This window comes from Dendrobium catenatum, unplaced genomic scaffold (genome assembly GCF_001605985.2).
Source record: "Dendrobium catenatum unplaced genomic scaffold, ASM160598v2 fragScaff_scaffold_692, whole genome shotgun sequence".
Lineage (NCBI taxonomy): Eukaryota > Viridiplantae > Streptophyta > Magnoliopsida > Asparagales > Orchidaceae > Dendrobium > Dendrobium catenatum.
In genome coordinates, this window is record NW_021319154.1 from 1,058,623 (window position 1) to 1,082,441 (window position 23,819).

At 34.6% G+C, this 23,819-nt stretch overlaps 2 protein-coding genes across 3 annotated transcripts; one reads left to right on the top strand and one right to left on the bottom strand.

Moving 5' to 3' along the window:
* The first annotated feature begins 4,417 nt into the window (after window positions 1-4,417).
* On the top strand, window positions 4,418-11,652 carry LOC110104073 (probable glycosyltransferase At5g03795). Of its 2 annotated transcripts, XM_020833024.2 has the most exons (6): window positions 4,418-4,844; window positions 5,043-5,107; window positions 5,201-5,260; window positions 8,106-8,236; window positions 8,671-9,019; window positions 10,021-11,652. In XM_020833024.2, exons 1-6 carry the CDS (start codon window positions 4,562-4,564, stop codon window positions 10,705-10,707), a joined length of 1,575 nt encoding a protein of 524 aa, XP_020688683.1. In that variant the 5' UTR covers window positions 4,418-4,561; the 3' UTR covers window positions 10,708-11,652. The 2 variants fall into 2 exon arrangements, with proteins under 2 accessions (XP_020688683.1, XP_020688685.1); XM_020833026.2 differs by lacking the exons at window positions 5,043-5,107; window positions 5,201-5,260 and having other exon boundaries at window positions 4,418-4,840; window positions 10,021-11,651.
* A 307-nt stretch (window positions 11,653-11,959) lies between these two features.
* LOC110104075 (CASP-like protein 4A3) lies at window positions 11,960-14,350 on the bottom strand. The gene is made up of 3 exons (XM_020833029.2): window positions 13,506-14,350; window positions 13,288-13,423; window positions 11,960-12,434 (listed from the first exon to the last, which is right to left on the bottom strand). The coding sequence occupies exons 1-3, from the start codon at window positions 14,294-14,296 to the stop codon at window positions 12,243-12,245; spliced, it is 1,119 nt and encodes a 372-aa protein (XP_020688688.1). The 5' UTR covers window positions 14,297-14,350; the 3' UTR covers window positions 11,960-12,242.
* Window positions 14,351-23,819: the final 9,469 nt, after the last annotated feature.

Here is a 23,819-nt window from a genome sequence, read left to right on the forward strand (position 1 = left end):
CCCTACCCAGGAGAAATTATTCTATGTGGATGCAGAAAGTTATCCAGAGACCAATCAGATTCAGTCACGTAAACAGTATCGAGCCATGGTACCGAGTGATACCGAGCGGCGGAATCGAGCAAGAGGTGACGTGACACATTCTGATCTCCGGCCGGACGACATTCGGTGTCTGCTCAGAATAATTAATCCTACTAAGGCTTAGTTTGGGAAGATTATTATATGCCGAGCCTGCAAATGCAGCTTCTCGTTCGGACTCCACACAAATAATTTTTCTTGATTGTTTGGAACTGCTTTTGACCACTGATTTTTGTTGTTGTTTTCAATCAATTTTGTTTTAGAAAACAGTTGATTATATTTGAGATAATTTTCTTACTTCTTTTAAAGAAATTTTTTAGTGTAAATATTTTTAATTCAATTTTTTTTTATTAAAAAATGTTTTAGAAAACAACAAAAATTGCCCCAATTAATGATTTACTCTCACGCTTAAATTTTATGGCCTTTTAGAATGATTTTTCTTCGTATTTTACTTATTTTCTTTTAACTACTGGCACATACATAGTTACACAAAGAGGGAATAATTTGATTTTTTTTGGTATAATTGAACGGTTTAAAAATTGATCATAGTTGATACGTCGTGCAAAAATTATCTCGATCGGGCATGAATCTCTAGGCAAAAAGCTAGTCGGAAACTTCAAAAATTAAATCCGGGAGCACCTGAACTCCGATTTCAGCGAGCTTATAGTCAAACTGAGCGTCTCGGAAATACGAACCCAACGACACCAAATTCAACCCAATCCGAGCCCAAGTGGGTCCGAATCAAGGGCCCGAAGCACTGTTGGGAGGTTCAAACCACAATTTGAGTTGCCAAACTGACTCCGATTTTAACAAGCTTATACTCGAATCGAACGGATCGACGAGAAGAATCCAACTAGCCAAAGATCACCAAATTCCGACATCATTAAGTCCTTCAAATGTCCAACGAACGGTGCATGATCAAAAGATTCGATATCGGTCGTCCATTCAAACCACTCCCAATTCACCCCTGATCTCAAGACTATTTACGAGCTATGTCATCCTAGAAAAAATTATAAATAGAGCCCTCATTCTTCACAAAAGGGAGGGAAGTGAAGAGAGAGAAGAAGAAGGGAAGAAGAAGAGAAAGGGGAAAAGGAGAATCCTCTCCTCCTCTACCACCGCTGGAGTTCTTCCCGCCGCCTGAATACGCCGAAACTATGCCAGATATTCAGGAGAACGCCAGAATTCTACCCAACTTTCATGGGATGCCGAAATTCTTCTCAATTAACGACAAAGTTCCCTCCTGACGCCGAAATTCCGCCCAAGAGATGCTGGAGTTCTCCTCGTCCACCAACAGACGTCGGACTTCTACCCGACACTTGACCTTCACTCTTCGCCAAGTTTTACCCGATGCCGGACTTCTACTGGTTATCGGACTTTCGCTGGATATTTATCCGAATATGAATTTCTTTCCATTGTTGGACTTCTACCTGACGTCGTCCTTCTGACCTTCATCGTCAAACACAGTCTTCCAGCCTCCCTCGCAAGGCAACTGTCCTTCTTACCTCCGTCGCCAGCTGACTATGATCCTCATGACTTATGTCGCCCGCCCACTACGGTCCTTCTGACTTACGTCGCCCACCGACTACAGTCTTTCCGACCTCCGTCGCCCGCCGACTACAGTCCTCCTGACTTATGTCGCCCGCTGACTACAGTCTTTCCGACCTCTGTCGCCCGCCTACTGCGGTCCTCCTGACTTATGTCGCTCGCCGACTACAATCTTTCCGACCTCTATCGCCCGCCGACTACAGTCTTCCTGACTTACGTCGCCTGCCGACTACAGTCCTTCCGACCTCCGTCGCCAGCCGACTACGCTCCTCCTGACTTACGTCACCCACCGACTACAAGCCTTCCGACCTCCGTCGTCCGCAGACTACGGTCCTCCAGAACAAACGAACATGTCATTAGTGATTCTCTGTATTCATATCATGTAATGTATTATATAAAATGTACATCAAGCTAAGGCCTTCTCCCAAGGAAAGACCTCATTTGTAATCGACCGCAATACTAGTGGATTCATTCAAACTGGGCTAGGCCTCTTGATTTTCCCCCCTTTTCAGGGGTTTTCCACATAAAAATCTTGGTGTCTCATAAATGCTAGACCATCTCTCTTATCTGATTGCGTGCTGGATTTCCGTACAACGCTAAGACGATAAATTTTATATTTCTCTACTGCCGTGAATACTCCTGGACGCAACAATAGTGAATCTCAACATTATGTTATTAGCATTGATTAAATGAATTCAATAAATTTGAAGTTATGATGGCTAAAAATTTTCTTTATGAATTTAGATATTTCTAAGTAAAAATATATATAAACTAAAATTCTAAGTAAAATTTTTTATTTGTATGAATTAAAAAATAATTACAAACTTTGCATTTTTTTTATAATGCTCATATTAACTTCATTAAGAACAAAATCAAATATTTATTACTCAATATATAACATCAGACATTCATTTGTTATAGCCATCCAGAATAATTGGAGTTGACTAAAACTCCAATTATTTAGCACATTAGTTTTAGGTGAAAGTAGAGGAAAATTTTATGCTCACTAAGTTATATGGAAGTTAATTGATTAATTATGTATAAACTCTTCTTAAAATAAACTTAATAGAAAGAAGATCCACTATAATCAAAATTAAGGCAAAAATATTTTTTTAGGAGGGAAAAATCTATATTATAGCACATAGATATAACATAATTATATCTTATATTTGTACTTGCTAATGAGGTGTAAGCTTATGATTGGCTCTCTTGTTCTTGAGCCATACTTCCTAGATCTATATAATATGATGGTACATTGCTGTGTAAGATACATTGGATATTATTCTGCATTCTACTTTGTTTTATCTTCCTATTATTGTCTACCAGAGTATCTTACACAACAATGTACCATACTATTATATAGACCTAGGAAGTACGGCTCAACAACAATAGAGTCAATCATAAGCTTACACCTCATTAGCAAGTACAAGTATAAACAAAGATATAATTATGTTATATTTGTGTGCTCTAATATGCCCATGCATCATCTGAACATGATTGCACAGATCAATTCGTAAAAATAATATGACAATCACAAAATTTTATGTAAGCAAAATTTTTTTCTATAAGAGGGCTTGACGCTCATCAAATGGGCAAATTATTGCTTCTGGTGTCCGGATTCGTCCGGACACCAATCCAGACCCGCCACGTCAGCAAAATATACCGGGGCCCAGTGTATTTGTGTGACGTGGCGCATCCAGATTGGTTGTCCGGACGTCAGGTGACCGGACGCAATAATTCGCCCATCAAATGACGTCCAATTTGGATACGGACGAGCTTATTCGAACGGTCTCAACGATATGGGCAAATTATTGCGTCCGGTGTCCGAATTCGTCTGGACACCAATCCAGACGCGCCACATCAGCAAAATATATCGGGGGCCCAATGTATTTGGGTGACGTGGCGCATCTGAATTGGTTGTTTGGATGTCAGGTGACCGGACGCAATAATTTGCCCAACGATATGAACACGCTTGCACAATTCTTGTCACAAAATGATACGTTGATCTCAACTTATCACGCAAGTGAAATTTTTATGAATGAAAGTTCGCGTGCTGAACTTTCTTCAAAATTTTCTTGATCTCAACGTCTTTCTTGCTACATGTGCAACTATACACAATGATTAATATTATGCAACGAGCGAAACTCTAATTCAGAATATGAGGCTATGCGACACAGCATGTAATGAGATGTGATAACCATATGAACCACGACTGGATCTCACGATTGACTAAGAGCCAATTAGAGACAGTCGAGTTGGTGTTCAATGAAAATGATGCAAATAATAACATCATATGGGCTTTTATAGTTTTTGGGATATATTTGTGTGCTCTATAACGAAATCCGACCTGAACCCGACCCGAAAAATTCGGGTTAGGGTCAACCCGGATCCGTATGGGTTGGGTTCGAGTTCAATAAATCAACTCGTTTTAAAAACCGAATCTGGTTCGTGTTGACCCAGCAATCCGAAACTGACCCGAAATTGACACAAAAATCTTAGATTGACTCATTTTTTACTCGAAAATCAAAAATTGACACGAAAACTAGCAATTATGGGTCAACCCCGGGTCATTCGTGTCGGGTCGGGTTGACCCGGACCCGAATCGGGTCAGATTCGGGACCGAAAAGTTGACCTGTTTTTAAAACTGGATCAAGTTCGGGTTAACCCTAATAATATCGGATCAGTTCTAAGTTCAATCCAAATCCGATCCGTTGACCCAAATTTACACCCCTAAAAATAATAGTACTTTAAAAGCCAAAAGGAACGACAAATAAATAACGACGTCATTCCTTCTCGACCGAAAACAGCAGGGCGCGATGGTACAGGTGGTAATGGTGGCTCCTCGCGCTCTCCTCCTCGCTATTGATCTGCTACAATTTTCTTCAACGAGTTTTCAATCTTCTCATCTTACCCTCCGGCATCGTTACCTCCGCCTGCCATGCCCGTTCCCCACCGGCCGGTCGGTGCCGCTCCCTGCGCTAGTCTCATGCATCGCGGCCGCTGCCCCGCTAGAAACTCATGTCGGCTAATCCTCATCGTCGCTCTAATCGCAACCGCCCTCATCGGTTTTCTCAACAATACGCTTCCTCCTCTTCCCAAATCCTTCGTCTCGGTTATAACCCCCTCTTCAACCTTCGCCGTGACTAATTCATCCCACGGTGATTCTATTGTTTTCTCTCTCGATTCAAGGAATTCCGCTTTGATTGTGAATTCTAAAGTTGGTACAGAAACTTTCTTTCCGTTTTTGTTTTATTATTATTATTTTTATTTGGGATGAATCATTGCCAAAAGTTCTGTTTTTTTCTTATGATGAGTTTATGTTGGGGTTGATTTACTCTGTTCTGATGAATCTAAGGGATCAGTTATTAAGAAAGAATAGGATTGGATGATTTGATTTATCTTCCCTGTAAATGTTACAGACGAGAATTATGAGGTAAAGGCCATTCATACAGGCAACAAGAAGCCAGATTCATGCAGAACAGAGGTTATTGCTAAATTTGAATTCCCTTAATATAGATATCTTATAAAAGGAAATAAAAAATTACTTTGTTAATTAGAATTTGATTTGTTATTTTAGACACACTTGAAGGAAGGGATTTCTGGTGATGGCGGTCTTCCAGCTTTTACCGGGCGGGAGGTTGGTAATGAGCTTATTTTCAAATAGTATATTAAAAACCATGCGAATTTAATGATTTATTCACTTGATCAGAGGCATAGGAAGGAGGCTAAACCGCTTACTGGTGGTCGGAATGTAAATGCGCACCGGTTACGAACCAAACTCAGAAATCATAGAAAATTAATAAAAGTATTGCATTAAAGGAGATAACTAGGTGATTGTAACTTGTCTAAGGCTACTGGTAGCTGTGGGGGTGGGGGAGATGAGCTAAAGCTCCAAGGTCTTTGTGAAGGATTGGGGAATGTTAGGGTTAATAATGTAATTGGTAGATTATAACTAGGTAATGTAGTTTATAGTTAAGTAATAGAGCCTTTATGAATATTGCATTTCTATAAATAGTCTTTGCTTGGAGACATTAGGACATCAAGCAAAATGTGGAGGTAGATCTAGCGGCAAGGCGGATAATTAAGTGACCATATTTGCATCGGCAAGATGATTTTGTGTTTAAATCACGGCGGACATCGGCTGAGTTGGGTTGATATAGATCGATCGAAATCTGATGAATGCAAATTTGGATCTAGGCGAAGATGGGTGTGAGTCCCTTAATCTGGGTGAGATTGTGTGGAAATTATGATGGAAGTTTGGAAAATTATGGTGAAAGACTATTTTGTAGCGTTGCAAGCCAAATCGGATGGATTGGAGGTGGTGAAGAACAACATATGTTTGTGAACAATGACATCGGTGGATTGGATCAGGGTGATCTAGATTATATGGATCTAGGTGATATGAGTTGCTTGAAGATGAGGATCGATGGAGGTTGGTAGAAAAGTTGAAGATTTGGACATAGGATGGGAAAATCTCGTGGGTCTGGTGCGGATCTTGGTTGACCTTGATGGACTTGGCTTGGATCTGTGAGATACGAGCGACTAGGCTCAGATCCAAGAAGATGAAGGGGAAAATCCGTTGTAGATAGGTGGTGGTAGAGTAACCTAAAAAATTGTGAAAATTATTTAGGGCTTTATCAATTCTTAGATTTTCTTTGATATAAAAAATCTCACTTAATATATGCAAGTATCTGTGCTGGATCAAATAATATAGTGATAGAGTAGATCATCGATCTCACGAGGAAAAATATTTATTGCAGATACTAATATTGTCTACTATAATTATAACAATTATTCTACTCAGTAATAGGCTCCACATTACACCTGATATTAACTGCACATATAGCCATTATGTGCATCAAATGAAGATCTGGTATATTGAAAAACATAATTAAATAATTGATGAATAGAATTTATTAGTACTCCATATTCCATTTACATCATTAATTTAAAACTAGAGAATTTAGCCAAACATGAAGAACAAGTGAAACAAATTTATTTTTATTAATTGCACAAAAGAAAAAAAAAAGCGCAGAAAAAAAGATATCATCGGATGGGTTCAATGATATCTTCTACACTCCTTGAACTTATAGAATTGCTTCCACAAATATTGACCAAACATTTTTATGAAGTGAATCTACTGCTCCATTAATTCCCTTAGTTGTCATTCATGAGTAAATTGCAGAGAAGCACAATGAAGACTGAAATTAAGTAAGTGAATGAACTCTCCTACCAACGTTACAAATAGACTATTTATAGAAAAACACAGAAAACGGACTCTAGCGCCATGACGCTCTAGACACTTGCACCGCGACACCCATAAAATGAACTAGCGCCTCAACACTGAAGAATTTTCTCCTCTACCGCGCTTGCTAATGTGGACCCGATGTTTAATGAATAGACGTGTCGTTTTGCCGGTAGATTGTGTCCTAGTTGGTTACAACTGTAGTGCTACGGTGTTGTTGACGGTTGAGCACTGCGACGTCCATGTGGCACTCCCCTCGGCTTAACGGCGTTGAAAATTGGCACCGCAATGCTGTGCATACAGAGATTGGGCTTTGTAGCGCTACTCCAATGCCACGGCGCTGTCAAACAGAGACTGAGCGCCGCCATGTCCATATTTGGGGCTTTGGCAGTGTCAATGATGGCGCCGCGGCGGTAGTGTCCGACATCGTGGCGTTGTATTATACTTGTAATTTCATTTCTTTCTTGTATTTTTCGTCCACAACACAACTAAAATAACATGGTTTCACTGACAATTTAACATATAAAGCATAAAATTTTTTACACTCATCAATAAGGCATTGGAAGAGGATTAAAGAGAGATCGGTGTGAATTTGAACATGATTTTGTATGTCATGAGTAGATTTTGCGGAGAGCTAATGATGGAGGTGATGTCTAAGAAGAGCTAGAGGCGACAAGACTGTAGAGTATGTTGAATTGAGAAATTGATAATGTTGCATCGAGGTGGGCGGATTTTGTGGATTTGTCATGATTAGGTTGATTGATAGCGATATGGTGGGATTCTGAAGAGTTTATGGTGGATCTTATGTGAATGGATGAGTCAAAGAGGAAATCCATGAAAAAGATGATGGAGTATTGATGGGACGCTCAATGAGAGCACCATTGTAATGAACCAAACTCAGAAATCATAGAAAAATAATAAAAAGCATTGCATTAAAGGGAATAACTTGGCAATTGTAGCTTGCCTAAGGCTCCTAAGAGTTGGAGGAGAAGGCCTTCTGAAATTAAAGAGTGCCCACAACTCCTGGTATATGGGGAAGAAGGGAGATGAGCCAAAGCTCCAAGGGTTTCACATTTTGCTTGACGCCTTATATCTCAAAGTGAAGATTATTTATAGAAATGCAATATTCATAAACACTCTTAAACTATCTATTACCTCTTAACTTTCCTTTTTTTCTTGAGATTTATGGTTTTTTCTTTTCTTTGAGGATTGTTTGAAGTTCTAATGGGTTTTGCAGGTACCTTTTTGGGCCCTGCCACCTGATGAGGCGCTTCTGTATGCAAAGAGAGAGATTGAGCATGCTCCTCTTCTTGTTGATGATCCCGACCTTTACGCTCCTGTTTTCTGGAATCTATCGGTTTTCAAAAGGTAAAACTATTTTAATTTCCTCACGCTTTGTTTGGAAAAGATGTCCGCTATTTAATTAATCAGTAACCTTCACGAGCCATTAGTGAACTGACAGTGAGTTACTGCTTTCTGTTATGTTGCTCTCAAATTAATTTCTACTGTTACTGTTGAAATTTTTTGTTTCTCTTAGTTGGATATGTTGATTTCTTAGTTCTTTGTTTCTATTTCTTGAAAAAGAAGAAATTGAACTATTTTTGGTGGCTGGTGCAATTTTGAGTAACTAAACTAAAAAAAAATTTAATTTAAAATGAATTCAGAATCCTTTGTAATATTTTACAAACCAAATTCATTTTAGAAAGAATTGTAAAGGTGGAAATTAGATAGTACTCAGCAAATTTATGTACAACATCGTTTTAGAACCAAACTGCTTAAATTCTCAAATTCTATGTTTCCAGGAGCTATGAACTCATGGAGAAAATACTGAAAGTATACATCTACCCAGATGGATCAAGGCCCATTTTTCATACGCCAGAACTTCAAGGTATATACGCTTCTGAAGGATGGTTTATGAAATTAATGGAGGAGAGTCGACAATTTGCTGTCAAAGATCCAAAAAAGGCTCACCTGTTCTACCTGCCTTACAGTTCACGCAGATTAAGGGATGCTGTTTATACACCCGGGTCTCATAATATAAAGCCATTAGCAATCTTTTTGAGGGACTATGTGAACAACATCTCTTCTAAATACCCTTTCTGGAATCGCACAAGAGGATCTGATCATTTTTTAGTAGCTTGCCATGATTGGGTATGCTTCTTACTTTATCTTCTTGTCTTAACATAATTTCAGCTTTCTGAACTATTAAAATTATAACTCACTTGATATTCTTCAATACAACTAAACTATTAGACAATTTGATAATTTTTTTGGTAATGATTGTGCTTCTGAATATCTAATAATTTAGTTGAATTTGTCTTATAGTTTAATAGTTTGATTATATTATTTAATTGTTTGTGTTGTGAAATGATGTGTGAGATGTGAATTCAACGACATATGTTAAACAAAATAATCCCATTCTTAAACAAAAAATATTAGGATTTCCTAATATAAATTTTCCCCATTAAATGTGTTGGTTTTTTTGAGACCCTATTCTCTATTTTTGTTGCAATTCTGTCAGAGTTGGGTTTTGTTTGGGATGACTTTCTTACTGTTTTTTAAAATAATTTTTTAGTATACAAATTTCTAGAATACAGTAAGAAAGTTGTCCCAAACGAAATTTAGATTTTTTCAAGAATGTATCTAACTTCTTAGATTCTATGATGTTGGCCTTTAGGAGCTGTTTGGTTCTTGCTTAAGGCCGACTTAGCTTACGCTTAAATGTTAAACCAATTTTTTGGGAAGTTTTCTTGAGCTAGCCCGACTTGAGCTAAACGTAGCCCTACCTAAGCTTAAGCTCAAGCTCAGGTGCTTTCTTTTGGTTGGGACTTAAGTAAGCTGATTAAAAGTTTATTAGTATTAGATTATAAATCAAGCTTAGCATAAAGTTAATTAATTTATGAATAGGCAAGGCATACAAAAATTCATCCATTCTATCCCCAAAACTAAAGATAAAAAACCAGAATAGGCATCATTATACTGCAATCTAACTAAAATCATAGACACCAATACCACCCTTTTGAATTTAACATGTAAATAAATCAATATAGCTCTTGTTATTTTTTTATCATTATTCTTCTCTCTCACTCATGTTAGTTTCAGTAAATTACAGATTTTTAAACATTTAAATATCTCCATTCAATGTCCTTTAGGGCCCATATAGCACAACATCCCACACTGAACTTCGCAAGAACACCATCAAAGCCTTGTGCAATGCAGACACTTCGGAAGGAATCTTCATTCGCGGTAAGGATGTTTCTCTCCCAGAAACAACCATCAAAGAACCAAAGAGACCTCTCAAATACATTGGTGGGAAAAGACTCTCCCAACGGCCTATTCTGGCCTTCTATGCTGGCTTGATGCACGGCAGAGTGCGACCGACACTTGAGAAGCTCTGGGGAAACGACACCGAAGGAGATATAAGGATCTTCCGCCGGCTACCCAGACGGGTCTCCAGAAACATGTCTTATGTTGAGCATATGAAGTCAAGCAGATTCTGTATCTGTCCAATGGGATATGAAGTAAACAGTCCAAGGATAGTGGAGGCTATTTATTATGAGTGTGTCCCTGTGATCATTGCAGACAATTTTGTGCTTCCATTTGAAGAAGTTCTGAACTGGAGCACCTTCTCAGTGGTCATAGCAGAGAAAGACATAGCAGATTTAAAGAAAATATTATTGGAAATCCCTCTCAAAAGGTATCTCAAAATGCAGGAATGTGTTAAGAGGGTGCAGAAGCATTTTCTATGGCATGCTAAGCCTGAGAAGTATGATCTGTTTCATGTGATTCTTCATTCAATTTGGTTCAGCAGGTTGAAGCAGATCCAGATGCCATTATGAGAGTGTCTTCCTGAAGCATTTGACTTGCCATTTCTGCAAGTTGCTCAATCTGCTAAAGGGAAAAGGAATAACATGATTTAAGTATTAATTTCTCGCTAACATTTTACTTGGCATGTTAAGATGTGTAATTCACTTTCTACAATGGGAGTTTCTTCATGCAAGTTGGATTCTGACACAAAGAATAACCAGAATTTGAATTCAGGTAACCCCCCTTCCCAGGCCCAAGTTCATTCTTTTTCATATTTCATTATTTGCTTTGTATAATTTCAGTTCAATACAATATCGTTTGTAATTTATGAATGGCAATTGAGATTTTGTAATCAGATAGCTAGATGTTGATTTTCTTTGGAGAATGATAAATATGACAGAGAAGGATTGTAGGCAGCGGCAGATCCAGCTTCTTTTTTCAGGGTGGGCAAAAAAATTTTTTTTGGGGTTGGGTAAAGACGTTTATAATGGATGAAATTATGGCTAAAAAGATTTTTCGGGGGGGCGAAATTCCCAAAATGCCCAAAATATTATAAAATATCCCCTCTAAATATTTTTTTTTTAGGCCCATGATTGTAGGACTTGAAAAGGGTGAGTATAGGGTCATATTATTCTAACCACACTTAAGTAGGATTGAGTTTTAAAATTTATAAAAAAATTTTGAGATGAGTGTAATATATAAATAATCAATAAAATATTATATTATACTAATCTCAAAATAAATCCAAAGATTTTAGAAACCCTTCCAGCCCAAGTTTCTCTTTCTTAAAAAGAACTAAATATGTTTACAATCACTCCTATTGCACCCATTTTAGATTATTACAGACAGAAAACTGCAAAAGAAAAATAGCTGCTCCTGTGTAAATATCATCTCAATGAAGTAGAATAAATATTCCTAAAGATTGAAAGACATGAATTCATTTCAAAAATAGCAGCATTCAGTGCCATTTCTGCAGTTCTATTGCTGCTAGCAAGGAGGGTCCTTTGATTGAGAAATCCTTAGTGCATTCCTCCCTCCATTTGTCATAACATATCAGCTAACTTTTGCTTAGTTTGAAAAGGCTTTCTTCCTGCTTCTTAGAGCAGCTTTCTAGTACAAATAAAATTTTTATACTAAAAAACTACTTTAAAAAACAGTAAGAAATCTGTCCCAAACGAAACTTTTAATTGCCATCTATAGCTTTTCCATTATCTTGCTGCAGTACATCTATAGCTTTTCAATTATCTTGCTGCAGTACAAATAAATTATGTGGTATATACAAAGTGGCCTTCCAACTTATGCTTATATTTTATTCATCTTGCAAAATAATTAAACAAATCTATATTGCCAGCCTAAATAACTCTGTTGCTTAGCAATACCTGCTAAGAAATGGCAATGGCAAAATAGAAGCACAGCTACAATATTACAAGTAATGAAGTCACTCCCTGATAATAATTTCCCTTCCATTATGGGAATGTGAATTTATCAAACAAGAAAAAAAATATATAAACACGTATATGAAATTTACAACATACTGTTAAAGCGAAGCATAGGCACTCCTGTGCTTTCAGGGCTTCCAACTGAAGAGCTTGTCAGCTGAAATTATAGAGCTCATAGCAAATGCCAAGAAAGCAAGGAAAGACATTGCGATGGAGCCATTGATCATGTCTGTGAATTTATCGTTCCCAAACATGGAGATCCAATCGTCATTGCGAGCAGCTGCCGACGATGACGCAGACATCAGGAGGTAAGCCAAAACCTGAAATTTGCAAAAGCTTCAGCTGTATGATCACACAATATAGAAGATTCGAGTTTTGTTTGGGACAGTTTTTTTATTGCTTTTTAACATAGCTTTTTAGTAGCAAAATTAAAATTTTTATACTAAAAAGCTGCTTTAATAAGCAGTCCCAAATGAAACCTCATATTGGAACGAAGAGCTTTGTAGAGAAACCATGAGTCCCTGGAATCATGTTAAGTTATTCCGCAATAACATAGATTTGTTATGTAGTGAAACAATTATATGTTAAGCTTCGTTTGGGACGGTTTTCTTATTGCTTCTTAAAGTAAGTTTTTAGTACAAAAATTTTAATTTTTGTACTAAAAACTTACTTATAAAAAAGCCGTCCCAAATGAAGCCTTAATAGCTTTACACTACTTATAACAAATTAACCATGAAAATAATTATCACCACAATCTCAATGTAGAGAAAGAATGTGTAGTGTGCACCAGGCTTCTGTCATTATGGAGCTAGAAGGGATTAGATGCATTCAGATTTCGTTTTGAATGATTTTCTTCTATTTCTTAAAATAATTTTTTTAATTAATGAGTTTGAATATAGAGAAATTTCTAAAAAATCTCATAAGATATTATAAAATCTCACAAGATATCTCAAAGTTAAGAAATTATCTCATTAAAATCTTTACATTAATACAAGATCTTTAAAATATTCTCATAGCCCATAAAAATAAATTAGTAAAAGATTCTCAATAATTAAAAAAAAAAAAGAGATTCAAAAATAACTTATAAAGATTTTATCATTAAAAAATTAGGCTCCATAATTTTAATAGTTTACAAATATTAATTGCTCTTTCAAACACAAAATTTGCACTTACCTGATCCATGGAAAAATCCAAATAGTAAGTCAAAGGAGGGTCTATGATGCTTCTCTTCTTCATCTTATGATAAAACTGAGCGAACACTTGAAATACGGAGTACACGAACGCGATAACATTCATTGAAATGCAATACCTGCAACCAAAATATAACAAAAAATTCAAAATATTTAATCAACCCGGGCCAAATTGTTCCAATCCTGCAAACCGGAACGAACCGGAATTCCTGGTAGCGGTCGAACGAGTCACCGGCCCAACCGGTTGTCTTATCGGCCGCCATCACCGAGAAGGAGATCAGACAGAGAACCACCTCCAAAATCCTGAGCCCCAATTCGGCCTTCTTCATCGCCGGCCATCGTAGGACTCCCGATTCCACGCGCATCCCATTCACTACACCGCGGCCGACCTTCGCCGACATAGTCGCTGGCGGTGCTGCCATCCTGTCCATCGTGAACGGTTTTTCAGTCGATCTTCCCGTCTGCAACATCGGGCTTCCAGCGTTCTCGACCGTCCCATCTCCTGCAGGTGATCTCGATGAGTTCTCGTTATGAGTTGATAATGGCTGCTGCGAAGAAGTAGAGGACTTGCTGTCCGCTCCCCGCATCAGGGATCGGAAAGGCGAAGCCAGGAACGGTGTTTCTTTATTCGTTTGGGGAATAGGCAAGGGAGCTTGGTTCTCCAATCGTCGCACAGGGGATCGGAGTGGGGAGTCGAGGGAGTTCTCCTTCGGCAACCCATCAGGGGAATTAACCGCCGGTGCTTCACTTAATTCGCTAATTGGAGGCGGCGGAATCTGCTCATCTGGATCGCGTATGAGAGAACGGAGAGGGAACCCAAACGCTTTCGTCGAGTGCACTTCTTTTACTTTGGAGCTGGTCTTCTGCAGAGGACCTCGAGAAGCAATAGCCGCCGCCGCGGCCGCCGCGGCCGCCGCCACAGCCGCTGATTGCAGCGGCGGGGAACCGTCGTTCTCTTGCCTAAGCGGCAATTGGCCAGGGGATTTGCTCATTGCTCTCTCTCTCTCGGCCTCGGTCTTGCTCTTTCACGTCTTTGCTGTGGGTTTTGAACGGGAGAAAAGGAAGGCACTGTTTTCTTTGGGCCCACCTGAAAGAGATTCTGTCGTGCGTGTTTAAATTTTAAGAAAGTATTGCCCGTTTGAGATGGCTTTTAATTTGCTTTCGCTTTATAAAATATTATATTAAAGTACAAAAATTTAAAATTACCATCAAAGCGTGGATGCACACAACTCTCCTTGGCTTATTGGTTGAGAGCTTAGACTTCCAACTAAGAGGTCCAGGGTTCGAGTCTATGTGTATGCGTTGTGTGTATGACTTTGCCTTAAATGACCTAAATGTCCCAAAAAAAAAAGCGTGGATGCTTATCAATCTCCCCCTCCTACAAGGAAAAATTTTGAGCAAATCATCAATCATTATAAGGTGTTTGAAATTTCCAAACAACTCCTCTCATGCCTTCCAATGTTTGTCTTTTTGGTCACTTATGATTTGTTTGGATTAATTTTCTAGCTGCTTTGTTTTAAAATAACAATCATAATTTTCTAATTGTTTTTCAAAAATTTATGTTTCGGAAAGTTGCTTTCTGCAATTATACTAGCTGAATTATTTTCTCTACGATAACTTCATAACGACCTTTATACAATGTTGCAGTCATTCCAAATAAGATTTCGTTTGGGACGGCTTTCTTGCTGCTTTTTAAAATAGACTTTTAGTACAAAAATTAAAAAATTTGTCCAAAAAAACTATTTCATGAAGCAGTAAGAAAGTTGTCCCAAATAAAATTTAAGTCATTTGTCTCTATTGACATATGAAAAGTGATCTGAGGCAATCTTTCGTCATCTCCTAAAAGCTCTTACTTCCATCATGGAAAACATACTTCAGAGTTCATGCCTATGACAATATAGTCATCGTTTATAAACAAAATCATCTTTTGTAATATATAGCTTTCACTTTTAAAAACATTTCAATTAGAGCCTCATATTTTTTCTCCTTCCAAGATTTTTTAACATAAAAATCTCATTCTCATATGAGTTTGCTCTTAACATCTTTGTGGATGTGGGATTTTCAAATATTAGTAAGATGATAAATTCTTTCTATCCAAATATATATACTAACAAGTAATAATTAGGAGTAAATAAATTATATCTATTGTATTTTATTTGTTTATAATTATATTACAATGTTGTATTTAAAAATTTTGTTTTATTTTTTATAAATGCTATTTGAAATAATTCTTTTGATGTTGATTATTAACAAGCAATACTTTATTTGCTAGCAAATATTTTTCTTGGGAAATTATATATATGTATTTTTTAATCTTGTGTTATGTAAAATTATAGTATATGCAAATTATGAATATTTCTCATTTTGATGATGAATTTCAATTGATCATATGATTATCATATATTTAGATAAAAATGTTTGTCATTATATTTGACAAATAATAATTAATTTGAATATACTAAAATAAGAATGAGGATATTAGGCCAATTAAACCGTTTTACATTTGGATTTTATGAACAATAAAGATCACAAATTTTTAGCAATGAGTTTAGAGAGTGTTTTTTTCTATAATAATTTCAAAATTGTCTTTAATAACAGTTACAACTTTGCATACGCGTAATGTACGTAGAGTTGTTTATAGTGTAGGCATGAATACACAACTATGTATTCACGCTCGCATGAATACACACTCATATACTCATATTAGTATACAAGTGTGTCGTGCTCGCATCTATACACATACTTTTTTATATGCATTAACTGTATACAATGGACTCCTCAATTGAATTTCAAACAAAATGGCTAAGTCTTTGTTTAGGATGACTTTTTTACTGTTTTTTAGAATAGCTTTATAGTACATAAATTTTAATATTTGTACTATAAAGCTGTTTTAAGAAACAATAATAAAACGTCCCAAATAAAACCAAAAACTTCAATTTTTTTGAAATTTAATACGCTTGGCTTTGGATTAAAATTTCTTAGAAGTTATTATTATATATTTTTTTTTTTAATGAACCTCATTATTGATCTATTTGACTCTGATCCAGTCATTTAATACACACTTCGGCACATATGACGCAACAAATTTCTATTGAACAGTGGTCGAATAGGCAAAAACAGAACGGTAGAATGTTGGGCTAAGAAAGTTCAATAAAGAAAAATATTCTACAGTTTGAGTATTGGCAAAGTAACAAATATAAGAAAATTGAGGCCAAAGTAAATCATAGATGCTCTTTCCCTCACTTTTGTGTCGGAGGAAGATTGTGGAGAGCATTGACAAGCGAAGCACTCATGCACGGACTCGCCAGCATTTGGGGGAATTAAAGAATCTATGTTTTTTTCTTTAAACTTCAAAATACATCATTTCAATAAATTATATTATAGTAGCATGAAAGACTATGAAAATTAGATCTAATATCAATTAGAGTCGAATTAGATTACGTAATAAATAATAGTATTATTAAAAATTAATAAAATTAACATCATAATATAACAATCTAACCCAAAGTCTCATAATTCTAAGAATTTAGACACATAATAATATGACAATCTAACTAAATAATTTTTATAAAAATTAAAGAGACATTTGCACAAACACCTTGGGTGCATTGATCTGCTTCTTGAGCATCATGCATGGCTGAATTCAAGGAATTTCCACACCTTTTATCTGACATTATCGCAACATTTTTATCTTGCATCAAATTTTCAAGCATTTCTCGAATGTTCCAGCTTGTGGTGTCATCGGGATTCGGCTGATGGTTTAGATTCAACATTCGAATGATGCAACCTACATAACAAAGCAAATTAATATAGTGCCTATAGAAGAAGCATCCATTGAGACTAGATGTGAAGGGGGTAAAAGAGGACATACTGGTTTGCTTTTTCATAGATTCAACGCCATGAATACCAACCTGCAACGAAAATATTGCTCTAGGTTTAAGGTTTGATAAGAAGAAGAAATCCCTTGACTGTTAGAGTTTGGATCGAGAGATCGAAGAAGATATATGATAGGATAGACATCGAATTGGGGAAGAAAGGGCTTTGTAACAAGATCCCGATTTTGAAAAAATAGGGACCGGTTCACTTGTCGCATGATTCGACCGTCGATTTCAAGGGCCTTCTTCTGGTTAAGAAAATGTAGTTATAATATCAAAAGACCAAATCGATCAGTTGTCCGGTTGGATGTTTAACCGGTTGAACTGACAGGTCCGCTCCTGTTTTTAAAACCTTGGTAGCATATTTTTAAAATTACTTAATTAATTTTAATTTTAATATAATCTGTTTTTTCTTAAAATATTAATATTAAAATAAATCTAATAAAATTTAACTTAATCAGTATATATATTATTTATTTATTTTCTTAAATTTTATTCTCAATTACACTAGTTCTAAATAGACAAAAAAGTTTATTAAAAAACTACCCTAGCAGTGTCTATGATATTATGACACATTTATTGATAATTTTTCAAATTTTAGTTCTATGATAATTATATTTGTTGCGGGCTTGAATATATGCAGCGATAGAGTTTTAATTATACGTCCTAGCTTTGCATGGATATCCAGCTCACACACAGAGAACACAAGATTTTTTACGTGGAAAACCCTTGAAAAGGGAAAAACCACGAGGCCTAGCCTAGTTGAAAATGGTTCCACTAGAATATAAGTCGGTTACAATTGGCTGATTCGCCTCTGAGGGCGATCAGATTACAAATAACAACAGTACGATAGAAGTTCGGGTGTCAGGTGTTTCCACGTAATGGCCTCATTTAAGTCAAACTTGGACAAGTGCAAATGCAAGTGGATTCATTCAAACTTGGACAAGCCCCGTGGTTTTTCCCCCTTTTCAGGGGTTTCCACGTAAAAACTCTTGTGTCTCTTATGAACGATACACTATCTCTCTTATCTGATTGTGTGCTGGATCTTCGTACAATGCTAAGACGTTAAACTCCCAAGGAATGGCCTCATTTGTAATCAACTGCAAATGCAAGTGGATTCATTCAAACTTGGACAAGCCCCGTGGTTTTTCCCCCTTTTCAGGGGTTTCCACGTAAAAACTCTTGTGTCTCTTATGAACGATACACTATCTCTCTTATCTGATTGTGTGCTGGATCTTCGTACAATGCTAAGACGTTAAACTATATATTTCTCTACCGCCGCGAATATTCCAGAATGCAACAATATTTTATGTAAATATTTTATTTTAAAATTATAAAATAAGAAAAATTAAAAAGTATATTGAGCCATTCAATTTAATAATTTAGGATATATTTTGGACAGTTTCAAACTGCTTTATTTTCAGATAGCAATCATAATTATGTTTGATCACTATTTTTTATTTATGTTTGATCACTATTTTTTATTATTTAAAAAAAAATTATGCTAAGATGTTACTTTTTATAATAACTAAAAAAATATTTTATTCATAATAATTTCATATTTTAATACATATAATTTGTTTTTAGAATTAGCCAAAATTACAAAAATCTATATATTAATGAATTTTGATCCTCAATTTAAATGATTAATTCAATCATTTGTTCCCATTCATTTTTTAGTAAATTGTTATAAATCATCAATTAGGTTGATATTTTGCGTCAGAAGTTTGGCAAAAAAGAAGAAAATATTGATTTTAAATGGATGAATGTTTATCTATTAATTATCACACAAATTATGATAATTAGGGTGTTTATAGCGTCACATCATAAGCTGAAGATTTTATTGGGAAGTAAACCACACAACTAAAAATATGAGAAAAATAAAAGTTGTGACGAAGAAAGAACATCAGGATGTAATGTGAAAAATATGACATTAGCCCAAAATCTCGTAGCCATCTTACACCAAAAAATTCACTATAAAAATGAGTAGGTTGTTCAAACATCTCTTATCACACTCTCTTCTTATCTCTCTTCACTTCTCGTATAGTTCATCTCTCATAGAGATAACAAAAAGCACTTCATAATTCTATTGCATCAAATTATGCAACCATTTAAGCGAAATAGTAAGAATAAGAAAGAAAAATTGCATAGCCAAACTCTCAATGTTGTATTTGTAGTGCATCGGTGCTGACTTCTGTCTTGCAACACGGTGACACTGTGAACTACAGCACTACCTGGAACTATGACGCTGCAACACTGTGTTTTTTATATCATATGAGTTATGTAGCATTTTAGCATTGGATTTACAACATTGCAGTACGTACTTGACAGATAAAATTAAAATCTGAGTCAGCAGTGCAATCCGATTGATCGTCATAGTAAAATCACATAAAACTAACAAATTTTATCATAAGATACAAGTTTAGTTTCGCAAAAAATTTCTACAACAAATTTCTCATACAATTCTTTGTGAGGAATATTATTATAATATATGTGCATGAAAACTGGTGGAATGTATGAAATCAAATGAAGTTAAGATCCCAGTTAGGGGTAAATATGACCATTCAATCAATTATTATTCTAATTTCGAGAGTTTCGTGAATTTATTTTCTTCCAATAAGATTTTGACAAAAAACATCGATTTTTTTTAAATATTTAATTATTATTTTAGTATATATTTACATAATTTTTGAATTATTCATCTCCGCTCTCATTAATAGACATTTATTAAAAGAAAATGATAGGATTGATGATAAGCAAGTGAAGATATGGGAGTGAGCCATGAACTTATAATTAAGTTGGTTGCGTCAAGCAGATTTATGTTACTCTCATCTAATTATATGTGATGGTTTTTTTTATGATAAAAATATATTTTCAATCAAATAAATTATCGAATCAATACAGTTTTATATAAAATATTATACAAATATTGTTTTGAGTTTATAGGGTTATTTGATTTGTTGAAAAAAAAAATGCATACTATGCAAAATAAATGTTATCACAACATTTCAATGATATATTGAGCTTGATATTAAACATTAAATCTGATACGTTATCAAAAAATTATCTTGATCGAGCACGAATCTTGATGCAAAATCAAGTTGGAAACTTCCGAAATTAAATTTGGGACCATCCGAACTCTGATTTCAGCAAACTTATAGTCGAACTAAACATCTTGGAAATAAGAACCCAACGACGCCAAATTCGACTCAATCCAAGCCCAAATGAGTCCAAATCAAGGACCCGAAGCTGGTTTTTCCCCCCTTTTCAGGGGTTTCTACGTAAAAACTCTGGTGTCTCTTATCAATGCTACACCCTCTCACTTATCTGATTATATGCTGGATCTTCGTACAATGCTAATACGTTAAACTATATATTTCTCTACAGCCGCAAATACTCCAGGACGCAACAAAACCAAACAACACCAAAGTATTCAGAATATGCGAACTTTATTTTGCATATGCTTAATGACAAAAAAAAAAAATTTAATTGTTCTGAATTTTATTTATCGATAATTAAACATCCCCTAAATATTCAGAATACATTGCATTTATCTTACACAATATATTTCATATTTATGAACAAAGTCCCTAAGCACTTAAGAGGCTTCGTTAGTGATAATTTTTTTTACTATTTTCTAAAGTAGCTTTTAGTACAAAAATTTATATACTAAAAAACTGTTTTAGAAAATAATAAGAAAGCTGTCCCAAACGAAACCTAAGTTATTTTACCAAAATCTCATACATGTATGTATACGCAAAAGCCTTATTGTTAATCATCACACTCTTTTTGAAAAAAAAAAAAAAGTTAGATTGGTAATAGAAATAATTCTATTTTAATTCAACTGCTATATTGAAAGAAAATAAAGTGAAAGTGTGATGAGGCATCCACTCTATTGCTCTCCATCATTATCTTTCTCTTTCAATTTTTTTCTATATCTCTCTGATTACTTACTAATTAAGCAACATCTATATCTAATATTAATTTATGCTCTTATGACACTCAATAAAATGTCACAATCCTTCTCTCTAATGGCCTCCATTAATGAATAAGTTATAGTCTTTAAACATAATATACTTTTCTTTTATCATTGTTTCGTCTATTAATCTCCTTTTTTGTGCTCTTTTATATGTTGAACCCTTCTTAGGGTTTAGGCTCTTATCTATAGATTTTGTTTAAGATGAAAGATTTAAAGACTGTTTGAAATAGTTTTCTTACAATTTATTTTTTAGATATAGATATCACTATAATATATATTTTGATGTTGAGAAATTTTTATATAATGTAATTAAATTTATTAGAATATGATAACTATGAGAAATTTATTATCTATTTTTTCTAAAAGAAAAAGTCTACAATAGTCATAATAATTATAAAAATTTTACAAGAACTTCTAAAATTTTTATTTTTTTATATAATTATTTTACAAGAACTTTTAAAATTTGCAATGATACAAACAAATACTTAGGATTTGTGTGTTTAGGACAACTTTTTACTGCTTTGTTTTTCAAAATCATAAATACAGTTATGTTTGCCTACTATTTTTTGCTACTTTCAACAAATTTTTGTACTAGAAAGATTTTTAATAGTTATTTTTTTCACAATAGATTTATAACAACTTTACAAAAGGCTACAACCATCCCACATAAACCGTCAAAGGAGGGATCAGAAGAAGGTGATGTGAGGTGGCTAAGACAAAGTTTCAAGAAATTTCAGAAAAGAAAAATGTTTTGCTTATCTAAAGTGGCTAGACCAACTAGCACTTAACTGATCCGAATAGATTAACAACTTCATTTTGTATTAGGATTCATCTTTCTTATCCTTTATTTACGTGTTAATTTGCTGACAAAAATTTGGATGAGTAAATCAATAATCTTCTAAAAGTCTAATTTCTCACTAATCCTTCTCTGTTTGCCACCGACCCCTTCTAATGGCTTGAAAGATTATTTTCTATATTTGTATTGTTGTCTTTGTTTATAGAATTTGTACTTGTCAATGTATATATATATATGGAGTGATGCAATATTTGGAAAGATTGCAGATCATTTTTGAAGGCAATATATATGGCCTCTCCATGTATATATATATGGACTCGCCCTAAAGACAACTCATTAAAGTCATACAACGTTGTTCTTCCCACAACCAGTCAGGAGGTGGCAAATGTCCGACACAGCCTATTCTAAGAGCCATCAAATCAATGTATTTTCTATTCTTTCGTGATGTAATTTTTCTTATAACCCTTGGATAAATTATGGTGAAAATGAACCTTTTAAATCTTTTGGACTGATTGAGACATTGAGTCCCTTGAGCACATTTTTACATATTTTCTCTCGTACACTGTTTTCTTTCTATTCTAACATAGATTTCAATTACATCTTATTATAGAATTTGCTTGCTAGTAAGGTCTAGTATCAACCACAGATAGATTTGGATCCAACTATTTTTGTGTTAAGTTGATTAGAATTTTGTCTTAGAAGTAAATAATAGTTATAAAAATAATCATGAGCAACATTTGGGATTGGAAGCGCACGGCGTTTTAATCACTAGGCAGAAACTTTGAATCTTCCAAGTCTAAAGCACAAGTTCTCTCCTTTGAATAAAGTTTTTTAGATTAAAGCCTCATTTGGACGGCTTTCCTTATGCTTCTTAAAACAGCTTTTTAGTACTAAAGTTTTAATTTGTGTATTAAAAAGCTGCTTTAAGAGGCAGAAAGAAAGCCGTCTCAGACAACTCTCTTTTTCTCATTGTTTTATAAAGCATCTATTAAGTATACAAATTTCTTGAACTAGAAATTTTCATACTAAAAAGCTGCTTCAAAAAATAATAAGAAAATCTGTTCCAAATGAAGCTTAAATGTTTTTTTTAGAAATGATGGAATTCAAGTCTTCTAAGGTGAAAGCAATGTATTCTAATAAAACATATGGACGTGACTGGAAAAGATCATAGAGTTCCATTAACACAAAAAATGTGGTATGTTGTCGTAGTAAAAAATTGAAAAAAAAAAAAATTTGTGATTGAATATTCTAATATAAATTCTCTTAAGATAAGTATAAAAATCAATAAATCTATTTTTAAATTGATGCGGCATAGGAAGAATTCATACTGCATTAATTTCAATGAAAATCTAATAATTTGTTAGCCATTATAAATATTCTAACATAATTTTTATTCCATAAAATTTTGTGAGAATGTACAAATACATATATTTCATACCACGGTCATAATTTGGTGGATAAGTTTCTCTAGAATTCTCCTTCGATCCTTAAAACGTGCTAATAATATTGATCCTTTATATCTTATTGTCATTATTACAAAAAATAACCTTAAAAATGATATTGATGTGCATAAGTGCTACAACAATTTTGGTATGTGCTACATATTTTAACTATATATTTTTATCTTCTTTGTTTTGATGATTTTTGTGATTGTCAATTTTTTGGTGTCTTTTTCGATGAGAATGATTAGCTATTTTAGTAAGTTGTTTTGCTCTATTTCACTTATTTTCTTTCTTTTATTATTATTATTATTTTCTTTATTAAGTTCTAAAATAATTGCTTTACTAAAAGGTTGATGGATTAGAATTCAGATTACTTTTTTCTGCTTCTTTAATGAATTGCTTTCTAAATATTGCTCATAATCT